The sequence below is a fragment of the Haliotis rufescens genome, unplaced genomic scaffold (assembly GCF_023055435.1).
Source record: "Haliotis rufescens isolate VD_foot unplaced genomic scaffold, xgHalRufe1.0.p SCAF_10, whole genome shotgun sequence".
NCBI classification, from domain to species: domain Eukaryota; kingdom Metazoa; phylum Mollusca; class Gastropoda; order Lepetellida; family Haliotidae; genus Haliotis; species Haliotis rufescens.
The window spans coordinates 8,218,281-8,243,385 of record NW_025963780.1 but is presented as its reverse complement, the minus strand read 5'-3'; the positions used below and the strand labels follow the sequence as shown (position 1 = coordinate 8,243,385).

The following is a 25,105-nucleotide window of genomic DNA, read 5'->3' as shown; positions in this document are numbered from 1 at the left end:
ACATAATAAACGTTAGTAATACTGTGGCAACCAGTACTTGAAGTACACATGACACACGTTAGTAATACTGTGGCATCAGTACTTGAAGTACACATGACACACGTTAGTAATACTGTGGCAACCATTACTGGAAGTACACATAATACACGTTAGTAATACTGCGGCAACCATTACTGGAAGTACACATAATACACGTTAGTAATACTGTGGCAACCAGTACTAGAAGTACACATAATAAACGTTAGTAATACTGTTGCAGTCAGTACTGGAAGTACACATAATAAACGTTAGTAATACTGTGGCAGTCAGTACTGGAAGTACACATGATTGACGTTAGTAATGCTGTGGCAATCAGTACCGGAAGTACACATGATACACGTTAGTAATACTGTGGCAATTAGTACTGGAAGTACACATGATACACGTTAGTAATACTGTGGCAAGAAGGTACTGGAAGTACACATGATACACGTTAGTAATACTGTGGCAACCAATACTGGAAGTATGTTTAGCAAGACATTTGTTGGCGTTGACAACATCCATATATTTCAACGATAATATTTTTTCATAAAACTAGTAATGTTTTTACAAGTGAGTTTGGAGTTTGGATTTAACGCCGATTCTAACCGTATTTCACCACGGCGTTTCAGGTTTAAGTCCGAGGTCACTATGCTGTAACCCGCCAAGTTGATTACGATCTAGAACAGTCGAAGACCTCAGGGTGTCTCAATTTTGTAATGTACTCAAGAACACCAATCGGAAAATGCTTGAAACACGACGATCATCTCCTGAATACTTACATTCTGTCTTTTTTTGTAGGATAGAACATTATACCACAAAGGAGTAGATGGATGCATAGCTGTAGATCCCCAAACTAAACAGGTATCACTACTAGTTTGCAACAACAGTCGGGCACAACAGTGGCTGTGGGTATCATTTAACAGCTGACATTGAATAAAACTATATGAAAACAACTCGCTGATTTTTATTCTCTTTTTGGTTTTGTGGATCGATTGTAGGATTACTAGTCTGTTCTCACCAGCGAATCCTTGATAACGCATACTACGTGCAGTTTTACTTGTGGACTTGTCACTGACAAACATGAACTGCACGTTCATCCCTGGTCAGTGGAATGTTCTGTTGTATCGCCTAATGTTTAAAAACTGTTTTTCTTTTGTTTGTTCACATGTGCCAGCTATATAATGGGTTGGAATACGACAGCCCAGTTTTATTCTTAAAGTTCTCAACACATGCTTTAAATAACCCCAAGAGACCATTCACCACGACGGAGAAGAAATGATTCTCTTCATGTTGCATTTCTAACCCTAACCCCAACCCTAACGCTAACCCTGACTCTAACCAAAAGCCCTTGACTTTGTGTCGCATGTCATATTGATGTGTCTTGTAGAATATGGCTACCATTAGACAGGTTATGCTCGACACGAAGAGTTGTCAAACTTTCCCCCACGGCATCCTACTACTTGATGGGTTGTGGGCCAGATGTTGTGCCATCAGCAAAACTATACCTGCATACGTAGATGAACTCCTCAATAACACAAATGCATCAAGTAAAGCTTCAGTGGTGATAAACTTAAACGCTGGATGCTCAACACAAGCGGGTGATCTTGCAATATATAGCCAAAGATCAACCTTGCCTCCAGGATCTATTTCTCATACAGTCACGTTTCTTCTTTAAGTCTTGACGTGTCCTCCATGAATAAACCAGTAAATAAACTGCAGATGCCTGTTGTCACATTATGGACAGGATGGGGAGAATCACAACTGCATGTAGGACGCTTAGATACGAGTGTTATCAGCCTAAAATGCCAAGCTCGTTAAAATTGTGTACCCAAAACGCTGTATGGATGTGAACTCTAGACTTAACTGTCACAAATCCCCAACTTCGTGTGATCGACAACTGGGCCACCTCGTGTAATCTACTATTACCCGACCTCATGCCATTAATTACTTCCAAACCTCGTCAATACTAATAATACCACTACTTCTACTACCCACCACATGTAATCTACTATCCAACCACGTGTAATCTGCTACTACCGAACTACGTGTAATCTACTACTACCGAACTACGTGTAACCGACCACTACCCAACCACGAGTAATGGTTCAACTACCCAACTATAGTAACAACCTACTACTACCAAACCACGCGTAATCTACAACAACTTCTAATACTACTATCAAACCACGTGTAACCTACTACTTCATCTAATACTACTATCAAACCACGTGTAACATACTACTACCCAACCACGTATATTCTACCACTACCGAACTACGTGTAACCGACCACTACCCAACCACGTGTAATCTACTACTACCCAACTATTAGTAACCTACTACTACCCAACCACGCGTAATCTACAACTTCTTCTAATACTACTATCAGACCACGCGCAACGTACTACTTCTTTTCATACTACTATCAAACCACGTGTAATCTACTACTACTTCTAATACTACTATCAAACCACGTGTAATCTACTACTACTACTTCTAATACTACTATCAAACCACGTGTAATCTAAAACTTCTTCTAATGCTCCTATCAAACCACGCGTAATCTACAACTATTTCTAATACTCCTATCAAACCACGTGTAACCTACCACTTCTTCTAATACTACTATCAAACCAAGCGTAATCTACAACTGCTTCTAATACTACTATCAAACCACGTGTAATCTACAACTGCTTCTAATACTACTATCAAACCACGTGTAACCTACTACTTCTTCGAATACTACTATCAAACCACGTGTAACCTACTACTACTTTCTCATACTACTATCAAACCACGTGTAACCTACTACTACCCAACTACGTGTAATCTACTACTACCCAACTACGTGTTATCTACTACTACCCAACTACGTGTAATCTACTAATACCAGCCCATTTCTGGTGTCCCCCGCCGTGATATTGCTGGAATATTGCTAAAAGCGGCGAAAAACCAAACTCACTCACTCACTCACTACTAATACCAAACCACGCGTAATCTACTACTTCTTCTAATACTACTATCAAACCAGGTGTAACCTACTACTTCTTCTAATACTACTATCAAACCACGTGTAAACTACTACTTCTTCTAATACTACTATCAAACCACGTGTAACCTACTACTTCTTCTGATACTACTATCAAACCACGTGTAACCTACTACTTCTTTCTCATACTACTATCAAACCACGTGTAACCTACTACTTCTTCTAATACTACTATCAAACCACGTGTAACCTACTACTTCTTCTAATACTACTATCAAACCACGTGTAACCTGCTACTTCTTCTAATACTACTATCAAATCACGTGTAACCTACTACTTCTTCTAATACTACTATCAAACCACGTGTAACCTACTACTACTTCTAATACTACTATCAAACCACGTGTGTACTCTACTACTTCATAACCACATGTAATCTACTACTACCCAACTATGTGTAATCTACTAATACTCAACGACGTGTAATCTACTAATACCAAACCACGTGTAATCTACTACTACCCAACTATGCGTAATCTACTTATACTCAACGACGAATAATCTACTAATACCAAACCACGTGTAATCTACTACTACCCAACCACGTGTTATCTACTACTACCAAACTACATGCGATCTACTACTATCCAACCACGTGCAATCTACTTCTACCGAACTACATGTTACCCTTATACTACCCGATCAAGTTAAATCTACTACTACCCAACCATGTGTAACCTACTACTACCCAACTACGTGTAATCTACAACTACTTCTGATACTACTATCAAACCACGTGTGTACTCTACTACTACATAACCACATGTAATCTACTACTACCTAACTATGTGTAATCTACTAATACTCAACGACGTGTAATCTACTAATACCAAACCACGTGTAATCTACTACTACCCAACTATGTGTAATCTACTAATACTCAACGACGTGTAATCTACTAATACCAAACCACGTTTAATCTACTACTACCCAACCACGTGTTATCTACTACTATCAAACTACATGCGATCTACTACTATCCTACCACGTGCAATCTACTTCTACCGAACTACATGTTACCCTTATACTACCCGATCAAGTTAAATCTACTACTACCCAACCACGTGTAATCTACTACTACCAAACTACGTGTGAACTACTACTACTTCTAATACTACTATCAAACCACGTGTGTACTCTACTACTACATTACCACATGTTATCTACTACTACCCAACTATGTGTAATCTACTAATACTCAACGACGTGTAATCTACTAATACCCAACCACGTGTTATCTACTACTACCAAACTACATGCGATATACTACTACCCAACCACGTGTAATCTACTACTACCAAACTACGTGTGATCTACTACTACCCAACCAACTACTACTGCCCTATTACGTGTAATCTACTACTACCCAACTACGTATGATCTACTACTACCCAACCACTACTACCCAACCAACTACTACTGCCCAACTACGTGTGATCTACTACTACCCAACTACGTCTGATCTACTACTACCCAACCACTACTACCCAACCAACTACTACTACCCAACTACGTGTGATCTACTACAACCCAACTACGTGTGATCTACTACTACCCAACTACGTGTAATCTACTACTTCCCAACTACGTGTGAGCTACTACTACCCAACCACTACTACCCAACCAACTGCTACTACCCAACTACGTGTTAATCTACATCTACCTAACCACGTGTAATCTACTTCTAGTCAACCACGTGCAATCTACTCCTACCAAACTGCATGTGACCTAATACTACCCGACCAAGTTAAATCTACTATTACCCAACCACGTGTAATCTACTACTACCCAACCAACTACTACTGCCCTATTACGTGTAATCTACATCTACCCAACTACGTGTGATCTACTACCACCCAACCACGTGTAATCTTCTACTTATCAACTATGTGTTATCTACTTCTACCCAACCACGTGTAATCTACTTCTACCCAACTACGTATAATCTAATACTATCCAACCACGTGTAATCTACTTCTACCCAACCACATGCAATCTTTTTCTACCCAAAGACGTGTGATCTACTTCTACCCAACCACTTGTAATCTACTACTACCCAACCACGTGTGATCAACTACTACCCAACCACGAGTAATCTACTTCTACCCAACCACGTGTAATCTACTACTACCCAACCACGTGTGATCAACTACTACCCAACCACGTGCAATCTTCTTCTACCCAAATAGGAGTTATCTACTTCTACCCAAACACGTGTAATCTACTTCTACCCAACCACGTGCAATCTTTTTCTACCCAAATACGTGTAATCTACTTCTACCCAACCACATGTAATCTACTACTACCCAACCACGTGTGATCAACTACTACCCAACCACGTGCAATCTTCTTCTACCCAAATATGTGTAATCTACTTCTACCCAAACACGTGTAATCTACTTCTACCCAACCACGTGCAATCTTTTTCTACCCAAATACGTGTAATCTACTTCTACCCAACCACGTGTAATCTACTACTACCCAACCACGTGTGATCAACTACTACCCAAATACGTGTAATCTACTACTACCCAAATACGTGTAATCTACTACTACCCAACCACGTGTAATCTACTTCTTCCAAACCACGTGCAATCTTCTTCAACCCAAAAACGTTAATCTACTGCTACCCAACTACGTGTAATCTACTTCTACCAAACTATGTATAATCTACTTCTACCCAATTACGTGTAATCTACTTGTACCAACAACGTGGAATCTACTTCTACCCAACAACGTGTAATCTACTGGTACCCAACAACGTGTAATCTACTGCTACCCAACTACGTATAATCTACTTCTACCCAACCACGTGTATTCTACTTCTACCCAACAACGTGTGATCTGCTACAACCCAACTGCGTGTAATCTAGTGCTACCCTACTACGTGTAATCTACTTCTACCCAACCAAGTGTAATCTACTACTTCCCGGGTGCACTTCTCGCTGCGTATACGTAGTGTTTCGTCCCTTGGGCACGTTAGAAACCTCTGATTATGTTTCAAATTTTGTCAGCACCATACCATTCACCATCCTCGCGTGTTTCACCCAAGTGGTAAACGTCCGAGACTTGTGTGATCAACCACCCCATCTTGCGTGATGTACTACCCTACCTTGTGTGATGTACTACCCCCACCTTGTTAGATCTACAACCCCATCTTTGGTGATCTACTACCCCATCTTGTGTGATCTACTACCCCACCTTGTGTGATGTACTACCGTACCTTGTGTGATGTACTACCCCCACCTTGTGTGATCTATTACCCCATCTTGGGTGACTATTTCCCCACCTCGTGTGATGGTCTACCTCGGCTAGTGTGATGTACTACCCCGCCTTGTGTGATCTACTACCCCACCTTGTGTGATCTACTACCCCATCGTGTGTGATCTACAACCACATCTTTTGTGATCTACTACCACACATTGTGTCATCTACTACCTCATCTTGTGTGATTTACTTCTCCAACTTGTGTGATCAACTACCCCAACTTATGTGATCAACAACCCCATCTTTTGTGATTTACTTCCCCATCTTGTGTGATCTACTACCCCATCTTGTGTGATCTACTACCCCATCCTGTGTGATCTACTACCTCACATTGTGTGATCTACTACCCCACCTTGTGTGATGTTCTACCACACATTGTTTGATTTACTACCCCATCTTGTGTGATCTACTAACCCGGCTTGTGTGATTTACTACCCAACCTTGTGTGATGATTACCCAACCTTGTGTGATCTACTACCCCAGCTTGTGTGATTTACTACCCTCACCTTGTGTGATCTACTAACCCGGCTTGTGTGATTTACTACCCAACCTTGTGTGATGACTACCCCATCTTGTGTGATCTACTACCCCATCTTGTGTGATCTACTACCCCATCTTGTGTGATCTACTAACCCGGCTTGTGTGATCTACAACCCCGGCTTGTGTGATCAACTACCCCACCTTGTGTGATCTACTGTCCCACCTCGTGTGATCAACTACCCCATCTTGTGTGGTCTACTACCCCACCCTGTGTGATCTACTACCACACATTGTTTGATTTACTACCCCATCTTGTGTGATCTACTAACCCGGCTTGTGTGATTTACTACCCAACCTTGTGTGATGATTACCCAACCTTGTGTGATCTACTACCCCAGCTTGTGTGATTTACTACCCTCACCTTGTGTGATCTACTAACCCGGCTTGTGTGATTTACTACCCAACCTTGTGTGATGACTACCCCATCTTGTGTGATCTACTACCCCATCTTGTGTGATCTACTACCCCATCTTGTGTGATCTACTAACCCGGCTTGTGTGATGTACAACCCCGGCTTGTGTGATCAACTACCCCACCTTGTGTGATCTACTGTCCCACCTCGTGTGATCAACTACCCCATCTTGTGTGGTCAACTACCCCACCCTGTGTGATCTACTACCACACCTTGTGTGATCTACTACCCCATCCTGTGTGATCTACTACCCCACCTTGTGTGATCTACTACCCCATCTTGTGTGGTCTACTACCCCTTCCTGTGTGATGACTACCCCCACCTTTTGTGTGATCTACTACCCCATCCTGTGTGATCTACTTTCCCACCTTGTGTGATCAACAACCCCATTTTGTGTGATCTACTACCCCATCTTGTTTGATCAACAACCCCATCTTGTGTGATTCACTTTCCCAACCTGTGTCATCTACTACCCTACCCTTTGTGATGACTACCCCCACCTTTTGTGTGATCTACTACCCCATCCTGTGTGATCTACTTTCCCACCTTGTGTGATCAACAACCCCATTTTGTGTGATCTACTACCACACCTTGTGTGATCTACTACCCCATCTTGTGTGATCAACTACCCAATCGTGTGTGATCTACTACCACACCTTGTGTGATCTACTACCCCATCTTGTGTGGTCTACTACTCCACCCTGTCTGATGACTACCCCCACCTTTGGTGTGATCTACTACCCCATCCTGTGTGATCTACTACCCCATCCTGTGTGATCAACTACCCCACCTTGTGTGATCTACTGTCCCACCTCGTGTGATCAACTACCCCGTCTTGTGTGGTCTACTACCCCACCCTGTGTGATCTACTACCACACCTTGTGTGATCTACTACCCTATCCTGTGTGATCTACTACCCCACCTTGTGTGATCTACTACCCCATCTTGTGTGGTCTACTACCCCTTCCTGTGTGATGACTACCCCCACCTTTTGTGTGATGACTACCCCATCCTGTGTGATCTACTTTCCCACCTTGTGTGATCAACAACCCCATTTTGTGTGATCTACTACCCCAATTTGTTTGATCAACAACCCCATCTTGTGTGGTCTACTACCCCTTCCTGTGTGATGACTACCCCCACCTTGTGTGATTTACTTCCCCGCCTTGTGTGATCTACTGTCCCACCTTGTGTGATCAACTACCCTAACTTGTGTGATCTACTACCCCACGTTGTCTGATCAACTACCCCATCTTGTGTGATTTACTTCCCCGCCTTGTGTGATCTACTGTCCCATCTTGTGTGATCAACTTCCCTAACTTGTGTGATCAAACCCTATCTTGTGTGATTTACTTCCCCGCCTTGTGTGATCAACTACCCAACCTGTGTGATCTACTAACCCTACTTGTGTGATCAACTACCCAACTTGTGTGATCTACTAACCCTACTTGTGTGATCTACTAACCCTACTTGTGTGATCAACTACCCAACTTGCGGATCTACTAACCCTATTTGTGTGATCAACTACCCAACTTGTGTGATCTACTAACCCTACTTGTGTGATCAACTACCCAACTTGCGGATCTACTAACCCTACTTGTGTGATCTACTAACCCTACTTGTGTGATCTACTAACCCTACTTGTGTGATCAACTACCCAACTTGCGGGATCTACTAACCCTATTTGTGTGATCAACTACCCAACTTGTGTGATCCACTAACCCTACTTGTGTCATCTACTTCCCCTTCTTGTGTGATCTACTAACCCTACTTGTGTGATCAACTACCCAACTTGTGTGATCTACTAACCCTATTTGTGTGATCAACTACCCAACTTGTGTGATCTACTAACCCTACTTGTGTGATCTACTATCCCAACTTGTGTCATCTACTTCCCCTTCTTGTGTGATCTACTAACCCTACTTGTGTGATCAACTACCCAACTTGTGTGATCTACTAACCCAACTTGTGCGATCTACTATCCCAACTTGTGTCATCTACTACCCCATCCTGTGTGGTCTACTGTCTATCACAGTCCTTCCTCGTTAGGTCATCCTGTGTCTCAGTCGTCAGTACTGTGGCCTCTTGCCAGTGATACATGTTTTTTTCTGTGGCCAGTGTAAAGCGGGTCAGTTCACTGAGGTCGTGTTTCAGTGATGAACGGGCCTTAAATGTTTTCCGGATCACCATTCACATCCAGCCCGCACAAACAATTTGATTTATGACCTTGTCGATTTGTATAATTCATAAGAATGTTGTCTGGAGGTAATGTCATTTGCTCACCACACAGACGCGCCTATCCAGAAACAACATGTTGTTAATCGATTCAGTTAACGGCGAGCAACATTTATTCATAGAGTGACAGCTTGTCCTTTGGTGTATGTCGATTTTACAGGTAACACGTTTCAAGCTTACTATATTGCAGATATGTCCACAGACAGAACTTTCATACAAGATCAGGACAAACATCATGGGTAGGTGACAATCTTAATGCGAAGTCCTGTGTAAATTGTATACTGTTTCATTATCAGTTAATATTTTATGATCATATTTTGAGATAATTTTTTAACCATGTATAGTTGATTATCAACATATTTATTAGTGCTGTATAACGCAAAATGAATACTTCGTTGTAAAGGTTCTCATGATAAACTATCAATATAATCTGTTCTAGACGCCCACTCCAGTTGTTCATATTTCTGCAGGGTTAGTAGTCACGCCACAGTTCATATACGTATTGCTAATTATTTCGCCGTACCACCTTGTGTACAAAATATTTTATTTATCTCCAGGCTACGAATGAAAAGGACAGAACGTTGTGAATGTGTTAAATTCGATCTGACAACATTTTAGTTATAGCCCAGCGTGTCAGCTTACTGTTGGAGGAAAGGCCTAAGTGCCGCAGGTGTTGGATTTTTTCTACTTTTGAGAAAGTCACTGGAATATCGCTGACCGACCGAGGATCTAAACCATTGTGAATACATCATGTCGCGCATGCCTCTGTGTAGTACCGTGAGCAAGTGGGTTCCACGACGATGGTGGCATGCATTTAGTTTAGGGCTCGTCACATATATCGTCTGTACTTTTGTATTCACTGGATATTATTTCCAATCTCATCAAAAAGCCACTGACTCTGAAGCAAAACCATCGGATGCGTTTTCTCGGTTCGTCATTAGCAGTGGTAGTGACGCCAAACAACCTGTCAAGAAGCAAGACACTGTTATGGAACAGTCGTTGGTCAATAATGGACACAAACGAAATGCTGCATTGGTTGTGAAACATAACCAGTCAGAAGCAAAATTAAAAGATGATGATGACGACAGCGACGACGTTGAGGATGGTGAAAAACCCAGAAAAGCTGCTGCAGAGCACAAACGCAACATTAAAAAAGATATGAATCAAGAAGTTATTTCACAACCAGAAGCGAAAGACCAGCAATATCCGCCATTAGTGTTTAATGACGCGGGACCAGGTCAGTCAGTTCTTATACAAACATCGTTCCGCTACCAGCAGCAGATTATTGCAGATCGACATACCTTTTTCAGAATTTTAAAGCGTCTGTTGGCATTGCACAAAATAAATTAATATCAATAAAAACAGAGACAGATGTGGATCATTAATCAATAATTCTCAGTCATTTTTAATTCTCAGCTATTTTCATTTAAAATCGATTCATAAATGAGTACAGATGTCATGTGAGTGTGTACATATATGATATATACATACAGCGGAACAAAGTCTTGCCAATCATGTTCATTCAACGTTCAGTACAAACTTCCAATGTGTGTACTTTGTCTTAACCTAGGTGTCGATAACTCTCTTTCCAAGAATGGTCACACACGTGGAATACATATGATAGCTTTGGACTGCGTTGAATAGAGTTGTCTAGGATCGTGTGTGTTGTTTGTATGAAGTTAAATCAAAGTTAGGAAAGATGGTATTTTTCACGTGGAAGTAAATACACCCAGTTTTATTGGTTGGAAGTTGTTTGAATTGAAAGTGAGCGCTGAAGGCTATGGGATTGTCTGTATTGTAGCATGTGTGTGGCAGGATTAATTAATCCGCACGAGTGTACCGGTGCCCTACAGTGTTATGTTTTTTTCTAAGAAAGGCCTGTCTTTAGTGACATTAACTAATATAATAGATAAAAAATCGCTGCAAGTTCGCTGATGTTACCGCAAAGGTAACGAGTATTTGATGTTCCTTGTTATATGTACAATGTAAGGAATCTAATAGAACCAACTGGAATATTTTGCAGGACAGATGGGGGAACCCGTTTTCATCGACGAAAAGAATCTGGATGGAGAAGAAAAAGGAATTTACGAAGCTGGTTTCTCGAACAATGACTTCAATGAATATGCAAGCAATTTGATATCTGTGGATAGAAGGCTTCCCGATATGAGAGACCCTCTGTAAGTATGAGTTCACACCCACTCACATAGCATAGTGACCCACGGCATAAGTAAATTAACTTGCAATACATCAGATACATTTAACACATGTCTTGCCATGTGTTTTCTGGATTCCGTAAACTCACAGCTCAACACAGTGACTCATTAAACACTCATAATGTGTGGGGGAGGAGGTGTGTGTGTGTGTTTGTGTGGGGTGGGGTAGTGGGGGGGTGGGGGTGGGGGGAGGGGGGGTGGGGTGGGCACGCGAATAAACAGGCGTTATTGACTAATTACTTGTGTCCTTAAACAAATACATTTCTGGGTGGAATGTGTCCCCAACACCACTTTGCTGGTTGCAAAAGGTGACTTGGGGTTGGCTCCTATGTCGGTGGAAGACGGAAGTCTGGTGGCTGAGGGCACTGTAGCTGGAAACCGATGTTCCATTTAGGGTTGCGGGTTCACCCTTGTTACAACTCTTAATGTGAAACAATACTCTTAATGTAAAAAGTTTTCTGGTGTCTCCCGCCGTGATATTGCTGGAATATTGCTTAAAGCGGCGTTAAACCATACTCACTCACTATTTTTCGGATATGAAGTCTATATCTTTACTATGGCAGTTTAGCATATCCTGTAGGTAGACCATTGTTGATTGAAAACAGCGAAAAAGGGATATGAGGCATACGACCTGTAGAGTATTTCATGTCAGTTAGGTACCGACCATTCGATCTTCTGGGGGAGCTGACATAAGCGAACCGCGGAACTTCGCACCAGGTGAGCTGTAGATGCTATCTTTCGAGACATTTTATGAAAAACTCGTATTGGATGGTGAATAGATTTCGCATGAGGAATGACGCAGCCTTACAAAGGATGGCAATACGTCACATGAGCCTTTCGGGCATCTTGCATGTATGAATAAAAATGAAGCTAACCAGAACTGTCCTATGGGGAATTAAATACTTCCCGCATACGTGTGATAATGTTAACATCCAAACGTTCCTCTGCCATCATATTTCACGACATAATCGCAAACTCTGTGTTTTTAAGATTATACGAAATAGGGTAGAGTACTTAAAGGACAAAAACTTGTGTGGTTGAGTTCGGAGTCCGATAACATGTCAATATACGAAATTTGAACGAAATCAGACAATTTCTAAATTTCGACCAATCAGAGGCCTCCATGGTACCACAAAGGTGATGGAAATGAAGACATGTCCTACAGTGTCCGTTGCTAAACCTACGTACATATTTGAAAGAAATCGATCTAGTAGTGTATTAGCTGTCCAGACAAATTGAAACGACGAAGTAATAAATGGCAAGAACTTCGAAATGAAAAAAACCAAACAATTGCAATGTTCCCAACAACATGTTGAAGTAGCCAAGTGTACAAAGTTTAATTGAAATCGGTCAATTAGTTTAGAAGGAATTGTATCTATATATCTCAAATAGGGTTAACTATCTAAATTTCGACCAGTCAGAGGACTCCATTCCGTTGCTCTTGTAATAAAATGTGCTTTGTGTGCAAAACTATATCTAAAAATCTTTTGACGAAACCGAACAACTTAATCGAGCTATCAGATGTCTCAGTCACATTGCTATGATAGTAAGAGAACCTTTCCGGTTGAGTCCTGAAATAACTGTACTTAAATACTAAATTGGAACGAAATCGGCTAAATGTAACGTCAGTAATGACCTATAAAGAAAATCTGTAAATAACGACAAGGTTGTCGTTGTTGAGAGGTTGTTGGAATATGAAAGGTGCAGTGCACTTTCACGAGTTCCATGGCTCTAGCATATGTTTTTCCTGTGAAAACACGCCAAGTTGAAGGATAAATATATTCTTTTACGAATAATTGGTCTTAACTTTATTCAGTACGCGCCTTTCAATACAAACGATATAAAATTTAGGTGCAAACAGTATAAAATACAACACATTCCTTCGCTTTTTTTGGAAAAAGCAGTTTTAACATAATTGCATATTATCAAAGTTGGAGTATTTGTGTTCTTACAGCATTAGCGTACTTTGCTGTGTGTATATATATATATATATATATATATATTGATAATGGGGACTTGCGATGACAGTAGTGTATTACACTTCAAAATATTTGGAAATATGTAAATTTAGATTTTATGTAACTTTGCCGAATATGGCTGTAAGCTGGACAAATTGACAAACAGTGACATTCATTTTCGATATGGTTTAAGTTACAAACTTTACATTTTCCAAATTCACCAGGAATATTGAAATGTCGTCCACGTTCATTTTCTAAATTGTGAGAACTGAGTCGAAAACGAGTCAATGTTGTCCTGAATTTATTTACAGTTATACTACTCAAATAGTAATCACAAGAAATAGATGTTGAGTGTGCATAATAAGCCATTTTGGGTTTTTCGGATAGATCATTATGCAAAAAAACTGAAATAAGTTGTCATTTATCCCCTGACGTAACATATTTAAAAATACGGTTTTATTGCCACATGTTTAAAAGTACCAGACATCACAAAATCCTGATCTAAAAATAACAGTTTCAAGTTTCGTTACCCAGTTTACTTGGCCTGGTTTGTCGTACAACCCCAACATATTATAACATTTTTGTGGATTCCTGCATATTGAAAAGAGACAGCCAATATTGGACACATTTCAAAACAGCAAGCGACTGAATAGAACATCTACCACACTTGCCCAACACTCCATTATTTGAAGTTGATAACTTTTTTTCAAATGGTTCTATGTCACTGAACCTCCACATTTAAGCCCCATGTAAAAGTATTGGTGTTATCTTTGCATCAAATAATTTGAAGAAAAAGGCGAGTATAGTTTCAACGTATGTACACTGCTTAACAGGACCATGAACCCATTTCTTGCCTGAATTGCAATATTATTTAAAACATTCGACCACAGTAAACTGCTGCTAAAATACAAAGCCAAGATAACTGTATCCAGTAACTACTTCAACCGCATTTCCACCATATTACCATTTTTCATGACGTGATAAACTTCCCCCTTTTTCAAAAATAACTTTTTTTGTTTTCGATAGATTCACTGACATTCCCCATTTACAACAGTAATCATGAAAGATATTCAACTTCCTTTGTAAGTTGTTGACAGTATTGACAAATATAATAAGGTCATCCGCAAATAGGAGTAGAAAAATATGAATAAATTCCGGATGTAACAGAACACCAAAACGACAATTTTGTTCCATTTCAGTAACCAGTTCGTTAATAAACAACCTTAACAAAAGGGACTAAACATACATCCTTGCCTCACACCCATGAAGCAATCAAGTGTACGAACACAAGCCTTTACATTACTGTCGATGGATTGCAATATTTGACCCATATCAGCACCCAAACCATGTTTTACAATAGCTTCCATAATGAATGGAGTCGAATGCTTTAGAGAAATCAATAAATGCTACATAAAATACCTCCTTTTTGTGAAAGATAACGCTGAATGACAGAGTTTAAACAAAACAGTTATCGTAGTTGAAATAACCTTTTCGAAACCCTGACTCACAATCAGATATTTTATGAAGTGTTGCAGCCCAAAACACTAGTTTTTTGTTTAAAATGTACTTTTCAGAAAAATACATTTATACCAGGAACCGTACGAGGTATCGAGCCAAAATGTTGTGGAGAGAGCACTTGGTGATTGTAGTCATCTCAGTTATCGGTACATAGGAAAAGTCTAAGATGAAGGTCAGCTACAAACAATAACGCGTATGTCAGTATATACGCTTCAAAAAAAGAAACTTGACACTGACTTTCAAAATGTAATATAATGCGATTGTTTGAAAATAGGACACAGAAACCATAATTGAAACACTGTTTGGAGATCAATGTACACAATGTTCAAAACATTAATCGTGTCACCTAGACAGACACACGTACACGATACAGTTAATGTCTCAGGGGTACAGAAAATGTCAGTATCGGTTGTGCCCACCACGTGCATCAATCACCGCTTGACACCGACGACCCATAGATGCAATCAAGTTGTCAGTAACACGCTGTTGGATGTGCTGCCATTCATGCTGAAGCGTCGCAAGTGTTTGGGGCGGTGGATTCCTTCTGCGAACGCGTCGATCCAACTCGTCCCACAGATGCTCAATCGGGGACAAATCTGGTGACCGGGCTGGCCAAGGTAATGTCTGGATGTTGTTGTGCTGTAAGAAGTCCTGACAAACACGTGCAATATGCGGTCCAGCGTTGTCCTGCTGGAACTGTCCGCCATGAACGTTGACGTGAGGAAGAACGTAAGGCTGTAGGATCAAGTTTCTATAACGCACACCTGTCAATGCACCTGCCACATGCACGAGAGTTGTCCTACCACCGTGATGAATTCCGGCCCATACCATGACACTCCCGCCGCCAAATGGGACAACCTGCTGCACACAGTTGGGGGCGTAACGTTCACCCCGACGTCTGTAGACACGTGCGCGCCCATCAGCACGTGTGAGTAGGAAACGGGACTCGTCAGTAAACAGTACATTTCTCTACCTTGCACGTGCCCATCTAACCCTCTGTTGGCACCAAAGCAGACGGTCCGCCAGATGACGTGGGGTCAATACATGACGACGAACAGGTCATCGTGCAAAAAGTCCAGCCTCCCTCAGTCTGTTGCGTACCGTTTGATCTGATATTCAGCGTACCCCAGGGATCTGTGTGGTTGTAGACGTGGCTGTGGTAGTGCGGATGAGTCGCAGCCGGATGTATCGATCTTGTGCTTGGGTTGTCACCCTTGGTCTTCCTGACCTTGGTCTGTCGTCAACTCTGTTGGTGTTGTTGTATCGGGGCCACAGTGCGGAGATTGTCTGTCTGGTTACGCCAAAGTGCCTGGCCACTTCTTGCTGAGTTGCTCCAGCTTGTAATCTCCCAATGGCGTTGTTCCGTTGAGCTGCATTCAGTCTTGGCATTCTGTCACCGCCTCTACTGCCGTTAAAAGGACTGTATGAACAGCCGTTGAACATGACTAAATGCAGGATCCTGTGCTGCACTTTTTTTAACAGGCGGTTGCGTTTGGATGAAGCTGTAAAATTGATCCCCAAACGCTACGTTTATGTGCTTTGCATGTGTTTTCGCGAATTATAGACACATCATCTTTCTGTTTGACTTATTTGGTTCTCATTTAATGTAATTATTTTAGATATTTGGCAAAAAGTGGTTTTACATCTATGTCAAGTTTCTTTTTTTTGAAGAGTATATATGGAATCAATAGCGGCCTGACATCTCCTGCCCATGGAAGAGACGAGTATGCGTATCACATCTTTGGGAATTGTAGCACACTCGGCCTGCAACGCTAAGGCCAACTGCTGCAACATCTGGGGTTGTGGTTGACGTCGGTGTAGCCGTCTATCCAATTCATCATACAGGTGCTCTATAAGAATTAAATCCGGGGATCTGGAGGGCCAGGGGAGAACATCAACGTCTTTGTTGTGTAGACAGGCTCTTGTGATCCGTGCTGTCCGCGGTCGAGCGTTGTCCTGCTGGAATACATAGTTGCCGTAGCTGCTATTGTGAGGACGTGTGGTGGGATATTTGGCTGATGTATCGTTGAGCCGTGAGATTGCCCTGGATATGGACCAAACCTATCCCGCCATGATGAGAGATAGACGCCCACATCATAACGCTACCCCCACCAAACCTGTCCACTTCTTGTACGCCCTTTCCGACGTAACGTTACCCCGACGTCTGTAGACCCGTACTCTTCTATCCCCTCGACGGAGGAGAAATCTTGATTCGTCGCTGAACCAGACATCTGCCCATCGCAGTTGAGACCATACCCTGTGTTGACACCAATGCAGTCGTTGCTGACGATGTTGTCGACGCAATATGTAGCTTCGAACAGGACGTCTTGCTCCAAGACCTGCTGCTCTTTAACGGTTTCGTACGGTCTGGTCGGTGATTCGGCGCGGTCCGGGTATTTGGGATGCGGTGGCCCTGGTCGTCGTTTCACGTAGGTGGCGTAGTCGATCCTAGGTGGGGGTGGTTACTCTTGGTCGTCCCGTCCTTGGCCGAGCACGTGTTGACCCATGCTGTTGAAACCGATCATGTGATGGTGCTTGGCGTTCAAGCTTATGACACTGCTTCAGGGTCTGATAACATCCAGTATCAGCTCCTGAAGCACCTACTTGAACCAGGCTTAGAATCCTTCTGATTATGGACACCCGGTAAAGTCCCTTCTTCGTGGCGTGTGTTGTGCCAATTCCGAAACCTGGACGGGGTCATACTTATCCCTCACATTATCGACATACAATGCATTTCCTCAACCAGCTGCGTTTACAAAACCATAGAACGCATGATCAATAATCGATTACCATGGTACTTACAATCTAATAATTTTATAACAAATATACAATGAGGTACCATCGATCAACTAGTTCCTTTCTAATCATTTGTCAAAAATGCCATAATAAATAAACAACATGCTGTGTCTGTCTTTTTCGATCTCGAAAAAGAATATGACACAACATGGACATACGGTATTTGAATAGATTTACAAAACTTTGGATTGAGAGGCCGTTTGCCCCAATTTATGTACAAAATTTTAACTGAAAGACGATTTCATGTGGGCTCAGTCCTGTCTGATAATTATAATCAGGTTCAGGTTCAGGGTGTCCCACAAGATAATTAGCCTCTCTAAGGTTTTAAATGATTCTATAGATGAATAGATTTTCTAAGATGATTTTAACATATTTTGTCGGGGTAAGAATATACAGAAATAGAAAGACAATTACAGTTATTTCCAAATAGAATTTAAAAAGTGGTTGCTAGAAAATGACCAAATTGTTTACATTTGTGTCGAAAATACAAGCCACATCACGATCCTGAACTATAATTGGATGACACGCCTATCAAGATTGACATATGTTTGATAGACATTTGACATTTAAACCCCATATAAAATACCTTAAAGCCAAATGTCTGACGCTCGACATATAAAAAGTCGTTTCAATGTGGGGAGGTGGTCAGAAGACCCTCCTCCAACTATGTAGATAGGGCTCTCATTCGTCCAAAGTGGATTACGGCTCCATCGTTTATAGAGGAGCATGCAGAAGTAATCTTAAAATACTTGATTATATTCATCATTAAGGACTAAGTCTCTGCCTAGGATCCTTCACAACATCTCCATCTCGCCTTAACTCCGACGTATGAAAAGTATCTTTACAGTATATCGCTAAATTATCTTCAAATCAATCTAATCCTGCGTCATCCACCGTACGACTGCGTTTTTTCATTCCGTCTATGGGAAACTTTGCCAAGAGAAATCTTAACTTATTCCCCCTCTTGGAAAAAGGATAAAAACTTCGTCTTCGCGTCCTTGGCAACTGGCAAATCTAGACTTAGACCTGACGTTGACAAAACTAAAGAAATCACAAATTAATCAAGTCATTTATCAGCAAGAATACAATCAACTAAGAGCAAAATATGATACATACAAATCTATATTTACTGATGGATCCAAGGATTGTGACGCAGTTGTTGTGATCCAGAACCGTATCGTCCAGGTTACCACATGACCACTTACCAATTGCCATTGATTGCCAGCTCTTAAGTATATTATTAATTAATTTAAGCATAAGCAGTTCATACTATTTTCATACTCTCTTTCGTGTATTTAGGCTATAAAAAATATGCCATATACACATCCACTCTTAATCGAAATTGTTGAATTATATAATGATCTAGCTACTTGCCAATACAGCATCGTGTACTGTTTTCCCGAGCCATGTTGGAATTGTTGGTAACAATGGCTGATAGTACGGCTAAAGCAGCACTCAACAAAGCTGTGACACCACATCTTATCCTATACATAAGCCTGTCATTAGATGTTACGTTAGAGATATGGTTCAAAAGAAGCGGGACACCCAAGTAGGTATAAATGTTTTGCATGAAATAAAACCAACTATCGGCTACACCTGCTTGGGTTGTCAGTCCAGATTTGAAGAGGTCATAATAAAACGATGTCGTGTTGGCCATAGAAGATATACACATAAATAATTATTGAAAGTTGAGGATCCTCCATTTTTTATCTCTTGTGATGAGAGAATCACAGCCAAGCATGTCCTGTTTGAATGAAGAGATGGTGTAAATCCTGCTGGGGAACCGTGCAGGAAGCAGAAATATCGTAAGTCCCCACGGTCCCCAGTATTGTGGCCTCACTTTGGTTGCTGTCGATCTCAAGCTCGATTTTATAATATAGTGTTATGCATAGTGACATCGTTTAAAAGTTAAACACACCCCTATTTCTGAACCATGACAAATGGCAAAACCATCGCATGTGATGACTGACCACGAGAGGGTGGCGATAATTGAGTCATTATCATGATTGTAATCATATTGATAATGTCATCGGATAGAACACACATTTGACAACAAATAAAGAAGATATTGAAGACATCATGGTAACACAGGTACTGTTTTTTACCTTAGACAATACCTATAAAAAGTATGGAGCTGCAAGATTAAGTAAACGAGTTACATTTGATGTTTCATGTGAAAATGTTCCTAAAGGTCTCTACTTGACATGACACGTGAAACAGATCAGTAGCGGGTATAACCGCCATGTGCCCGGATGACCCTTTCCACCCTACGCCTCATGCCTCCAGTCACACGTTGGATCTGTTGATGGGTCAACAACAACCACTCCTGATGCAATGCTGCCTCCAATTGGCGTAAATCGTGTACAGGAGGATCTCGTGCATGTATGCATCGCCCCAGAATATCCCAAACATATTCAAGGGGGTTCAAATCTGGCCTCATCGCTGGCCAGGTTAGAGTCGTTATTACTCTCGACTGCATGCGAACGATGAGGCCTGGTATTGGCATCCATGTACTAAGGTCGCGTAGCAAGAGGGTGGTTGTCGAGATGAGGAACGACGACTGGCCTCAAAACGTCCCAGATGTACTGAGCCCCTGTTAAGTTGCCCCTTATGGTGACCAAATCCAACCTGCAATCATGAGAGATACACCCCCAAACCATTACCGAGCCCCCGCCGTATGCAACAGTCGGTTTAATGTTCCTGGGGGTGTAGGCCGTGTTCCGGTGCCTCCAAACTCTCGTTCTTCCATCAGTGACGTGGAGCAGAAGGCGACTTTCGTCTGACCTATGGATCCGTCTCCAAGTTCTCAGATTCCAGTTCTGTCGCACAACACACCATGCTAAACGAGCAGCTCTGTGGTGATCTCTCAACAAGGGACGTTTTATGACTCGCCTAGCTCTCAGTCCTGCTGCTTTCAGCCGGTCCCTGACGGTTCTGGTGCTGAGACGACGATTGGGCAACCACTGCTGTTTCAGACGAGTACTTGTTTAAAAGGGTTCTCGGAGTATGAGACAAAGAAGGTCCCTGTCTTCGCGATGTGTCATCACAGGAGATCTACCGGATCTGGGACGGCCCAGTACATCACCGGTCTGAGCATGTTTCTCGACTAAACGGCTTACGTACTGTGATGATACCCCAAATTCCGACCAATGGCATTACAAGACATTCCTGCGTAATGCATGCCGATTATTTGCCATCTTGTGGCGTTTGATAAATGTGCCCTGGTCACCCAATGTCATAGAATAATTGTTTAAAACCGAGCTTAAGAAATAATTTTTAACGTTTGGATATACAGCTTTTAGAGATACTCGAGCGTAGCATGCATGGCACGTGAGCTTTCGTCACGCATGACTGATTACTTCATCTCGAGAAAATATAATTCTTTCCGTAATTATATCTTTCATGACTGTTACGAATATTGGGACCAAACAATAATGAAATAATGTGCTTAACTTATTTCTTTGTGTATAGTTTTTAGTATGTCTGTGATACTAGTTATTTCATTGTCCTTTGCTGACGGGTTTTTAGAAAGTCTAAACATATTTCGTATTGATGTTTAAAGTGTTGCAGTCACGATATGGCTGAAATACTGCCGATGTGACTATAGATCTTAACTCACTCACTTATTGAGAAAACTGTCGGTTTCCTATTCAGTATTCAAATTTAATGACCGTCATTAAGAATATTTGATGCCCTGGGACATGAATGTTTCAACTTCATCATTCATCACAAAGCTGCTTGTGACAATCAACCTCTGTCTCTTACATCACCAAGACAGTGATTCAAAACAATAAATCTCCTTCTTTGGAAGATTCCAGTGGAAGAAAGAACAAATACATTTTCTTCTTTTCATGTGGGCTGATGATACGTTTTCAAACTTTTGAGGTTTTTCCTGTCTAAATCTCCAAATATGCGATGTCACCAAGTAAATGAAAGGCAGTCATGTTGAGACAAAAGACAGGATGACAGGACAGCGATCTACATGCTTGCTAACTCGTCTACAGCTGTCAGATCATGGGACAAACTGGGACATCATATCAATCTTCTTCTAAAAAACATCAAGTCCAAAGAAAGTTGAAACTTTGAAGTGCAAAACATTACAACTTCAATGGACGATATCACTGAAAACTGAACTCACTTCAGTAAACTGATACATTGTGGACTGTATTTCCTCCGTTATGTGTATGTGACATGAAATGAATATTTGTACCTCTAAGGTATTAAGGTTAACGTAGTAACAACGCCGGAACTTTGCTCATCAATATTACATGTAGAAGTGTTCATTTTGAAGCCTACAAGAACCATAGTTATCTGCTAACTGGACCAGGGGGTCTTGGCGACTTGGCTGACTGCGTACACCAACCGCGTGGGACATAAAATGAGTATTAAAAAGCCCTGTTCCCATCTACTCGTCTATTAGTTACCTTCTACAATCACAACATGTTACATGTACATTAGACACACGGGACTTACTATTTCGACAGACCATTCATAGCGCCAATACCAGTTTCAATGAAAGGACAAACACATTTAAATCGAACGTAACAGCACATCGTTTCAATAAACAGTTATCTGAAATACAAAAAGGTACAGCAGATGATTTTCCAATCCCAGTTGGTTATGTCTACTTTTATTGTGGTTGTATTCATTGTCCAATCAAATATTATTTGAGAGTATTTCCCGTCGTCGTGGTAGAATTCCTAATGAAGGAGAGCCGCCTGCTGCGCATTTTGAGAAGGGGGCGCGCCGAGGGACAAAGATGGCGGATGTGGCCAAGTTGCTTTTGTGAAAATAACTCAGGTTGATTGACCAAAATAGGCAAATATGTTCGCAAATAATATCATTTAGTATAGTTTTTTGACAAGTCGCTGCCCCTCCGACTCAATTTTAATTATGGTTCTTCACAGATTTATTGAAGTATTGACTTCAATATATTTTGCGTTTAATGAGTTATGAACGTAAAACATTTTGGAGTCAATTCTTATAATAAAATGTGTCAACAAAAATAACTTCAGACTGCTTATTTAAACTTTCAAACAAAAAAAGGCAGTGACATTGTTCAGCCCAATAAGGCAACACAAGCCCTCCACACATTCTATTATTATCCAATCAAGAAACAGTAGTCCGTTAGTAGGCGTGGCATAATTGTTTTGCTTGTTTAGCCAATCAGATGTCATAAAATCACTTTCTGTTTATAAAGTTTTTTACTTGAATGTTTATGCAATTTGTATCATTTCAGATGTAAAAATCTGACATACACGGGTGTATTACCGGATACCAGTGTGATCATCTGTTTCCTGAACGAGGCTTGGTCAGTTCTCGTGAGAAGTGTGCACTCTGTGATCAACATGACACCTCCACATCTACTAAGGGAAATAATTCTTGTCGACGATGGTTCGAGTCATGGTAAAATATGATTATGCATTTCGTTATCTTGAATTGAGGTGTCTTATGGTTTACATCTATTTATTATATATAACCTTTGAAAGTCACGATATGGCTGAAATATTGCCGATGTGATTTTAAATTTTAACTCGCTCACCCACTTGAATTAAGATGACAATATGAAAGTTTCAGACTCGCTACCCTCATCAGCAAATGTGATACAATGCTTTCTTCATCACAGAAAATCTGAAGAAACCCCTTGAGGTTTACATGACGCGATTTCCGAAAGTGAAGATCCTCCGGAACATGCAGCCAGAAGGACTGATGCGGTCACGCATATTGGGAGCTAAAGCCGCTTCAGGGAAAGTCTTAACATTCCTTGACTCACATATTGAATGCACGACAAGTAAGGGCATACATATAATATATGTACCAACTACTGCCAATTCAAACTTTACTAATACAATTACCCCTACGTGGAAACAAAGTAAAATAATTAGTCAAAACCAGGTTTAAAGCAGGGTTAAGTGTGTGCGAGTGTGTTAATTGTGGTTTTACTAAGCATCCCAGCACCATTTACGACCGCTGATAGTAATATTTTCATGAAGTTACTACTGCTGATAGTAATATTTTCATGAAGTAACTACTGCTGATAGTAATATTTTCATGAAGTTAACACTGCTGATAGTAAGATTTTCATGAAGTTAACACTGCTGATAGTAAGATTTTCATGAAGTTACTATTGCTGATAGTAATATTTTCATGAAGTAACTACTGCTGATAGTAATAATTTCATGAAGTTACTACTGCTGATAGTAAGATTTTCATGAAGTTACTACTGCTGAAAGTAAGATTTTCATGAAGTTACTACTGCTGATAGTAATATTTTCATGAAGTTACTACTGCTGATAGTAATATTTTCATGAAGTTACTACTGCTGATAGTAATATTTTCATGAAGTTACTACAGCTGATAGTAATATTATCATGAAGTTACTACTGCTGATAGTAACATTTTCATGAAGTTACTTCTGCTGACTGTAATATTTTCATGAAGTTACTACTGCTGATTGTAATATTTTCATGAGGGTACTAGTGCTGATAGTAAGATTTTCATGGAGTTGATGAATTTAATACGTTTGGCTATCATTAGTAATTAACATTAAGATCTTATCATTCAATAACGATAGAAATTCACGCAAGGCTTGAGAAATTAATGAGAACTACCAAACAATCAAAGTAGTCACAATTTATGGATAACAACTTCTTTAATTACTGTAGAGGCGAAGTTTCGGTAAAGATCCTTACTGTTGTCAAGCAAGGCTAAATGGTGAGTGAGGTTATACGCCGCTTTTAGCAATATTCCAGCAATATCACGGCGGGGGACACCAGAACTGGGCTTCACAGATTGTACCCATGTCGGGAATCGAACCCGGGTCGTGACGAGCGAAGCTTTGACCACTAGGCTACCCGACCGCCCCTGTAGGTGTTCCATGACAACAAAGGGATAATACAGTAATAACATGGTGGACTGAGAACACATGATAAGGAAGCCAATAACACAGGAAGCCAATTAAACAGGATAAGTATACATCGATGGGGTGATTATTGCTTAATGAGTTCATAGAAGTCGGATGGGATCAAATAGTCTTGATCTCAAACAATCACCGTTGCTCAGTAAGCATTTTGGTTCAGTCAGCCATCTGCAACGTC

General features: G+C 40.9%; 2 protein-coding genes across 8 annotated transcripts in view; both read left to right on the top strand.

Annotated features, from left to right (window-relative positions):
* Positions 1-972, top strand: part of LOC124118621 (polypeptide N-acetylgalactosaminyltransferase 5-like) — a 28,941-nt gene extending 27,969 nt beyond the window's left edge. For all 7 annotated transcript variants that reach the window (XM_046480809.2, XM_046480807.2, XM_046480805.2 and 4 more), the window contains one exon: positions 820-972. In XM_046480809.2, the coding sequence (XP_046336765.2) occupies positions 820-948 (129 nt within the window). In that variant the 3' untranslated portion in view covers positions 949-972. The remainder of the gene's footprint in view (positions 1-819) is intronic.
* An 8,698-nt stretch (positions 973-9,670) lies between these two features.
* LOC124118629 (polypeptide N-acetylgalactosaminyltransferase 1-like) overlaps positions 9,671-25,105 on the top strand; it is a 33,746-nt gene continuing 18,311 nt past the window's right edge. Inside the window, exons 1-5 of the mRNA XM_046480824.2 lie at positions 9,671-9,762; positions 10,081-10,760; positions 11,547-11,700; positions 23,248-23,414; positions 23,635-23,799. Of these exons, the coding sequence (XP_046336780.2) occupies positions 10,274-10,760; positions 11,547-11,700; positions 23,248-23,414; positions 23,635-23,799 (973 nt within the window). The 5' untranslated portion in view covers positions 9,671-9,762; positions 10,081-10,273. The remainder of the gene's footprint in view (positions 9,763-10,080; positions 10,761-11,546; positions 11,701-23,247; positions 23,415-23,634; positions 23,800-25,105) is intronic.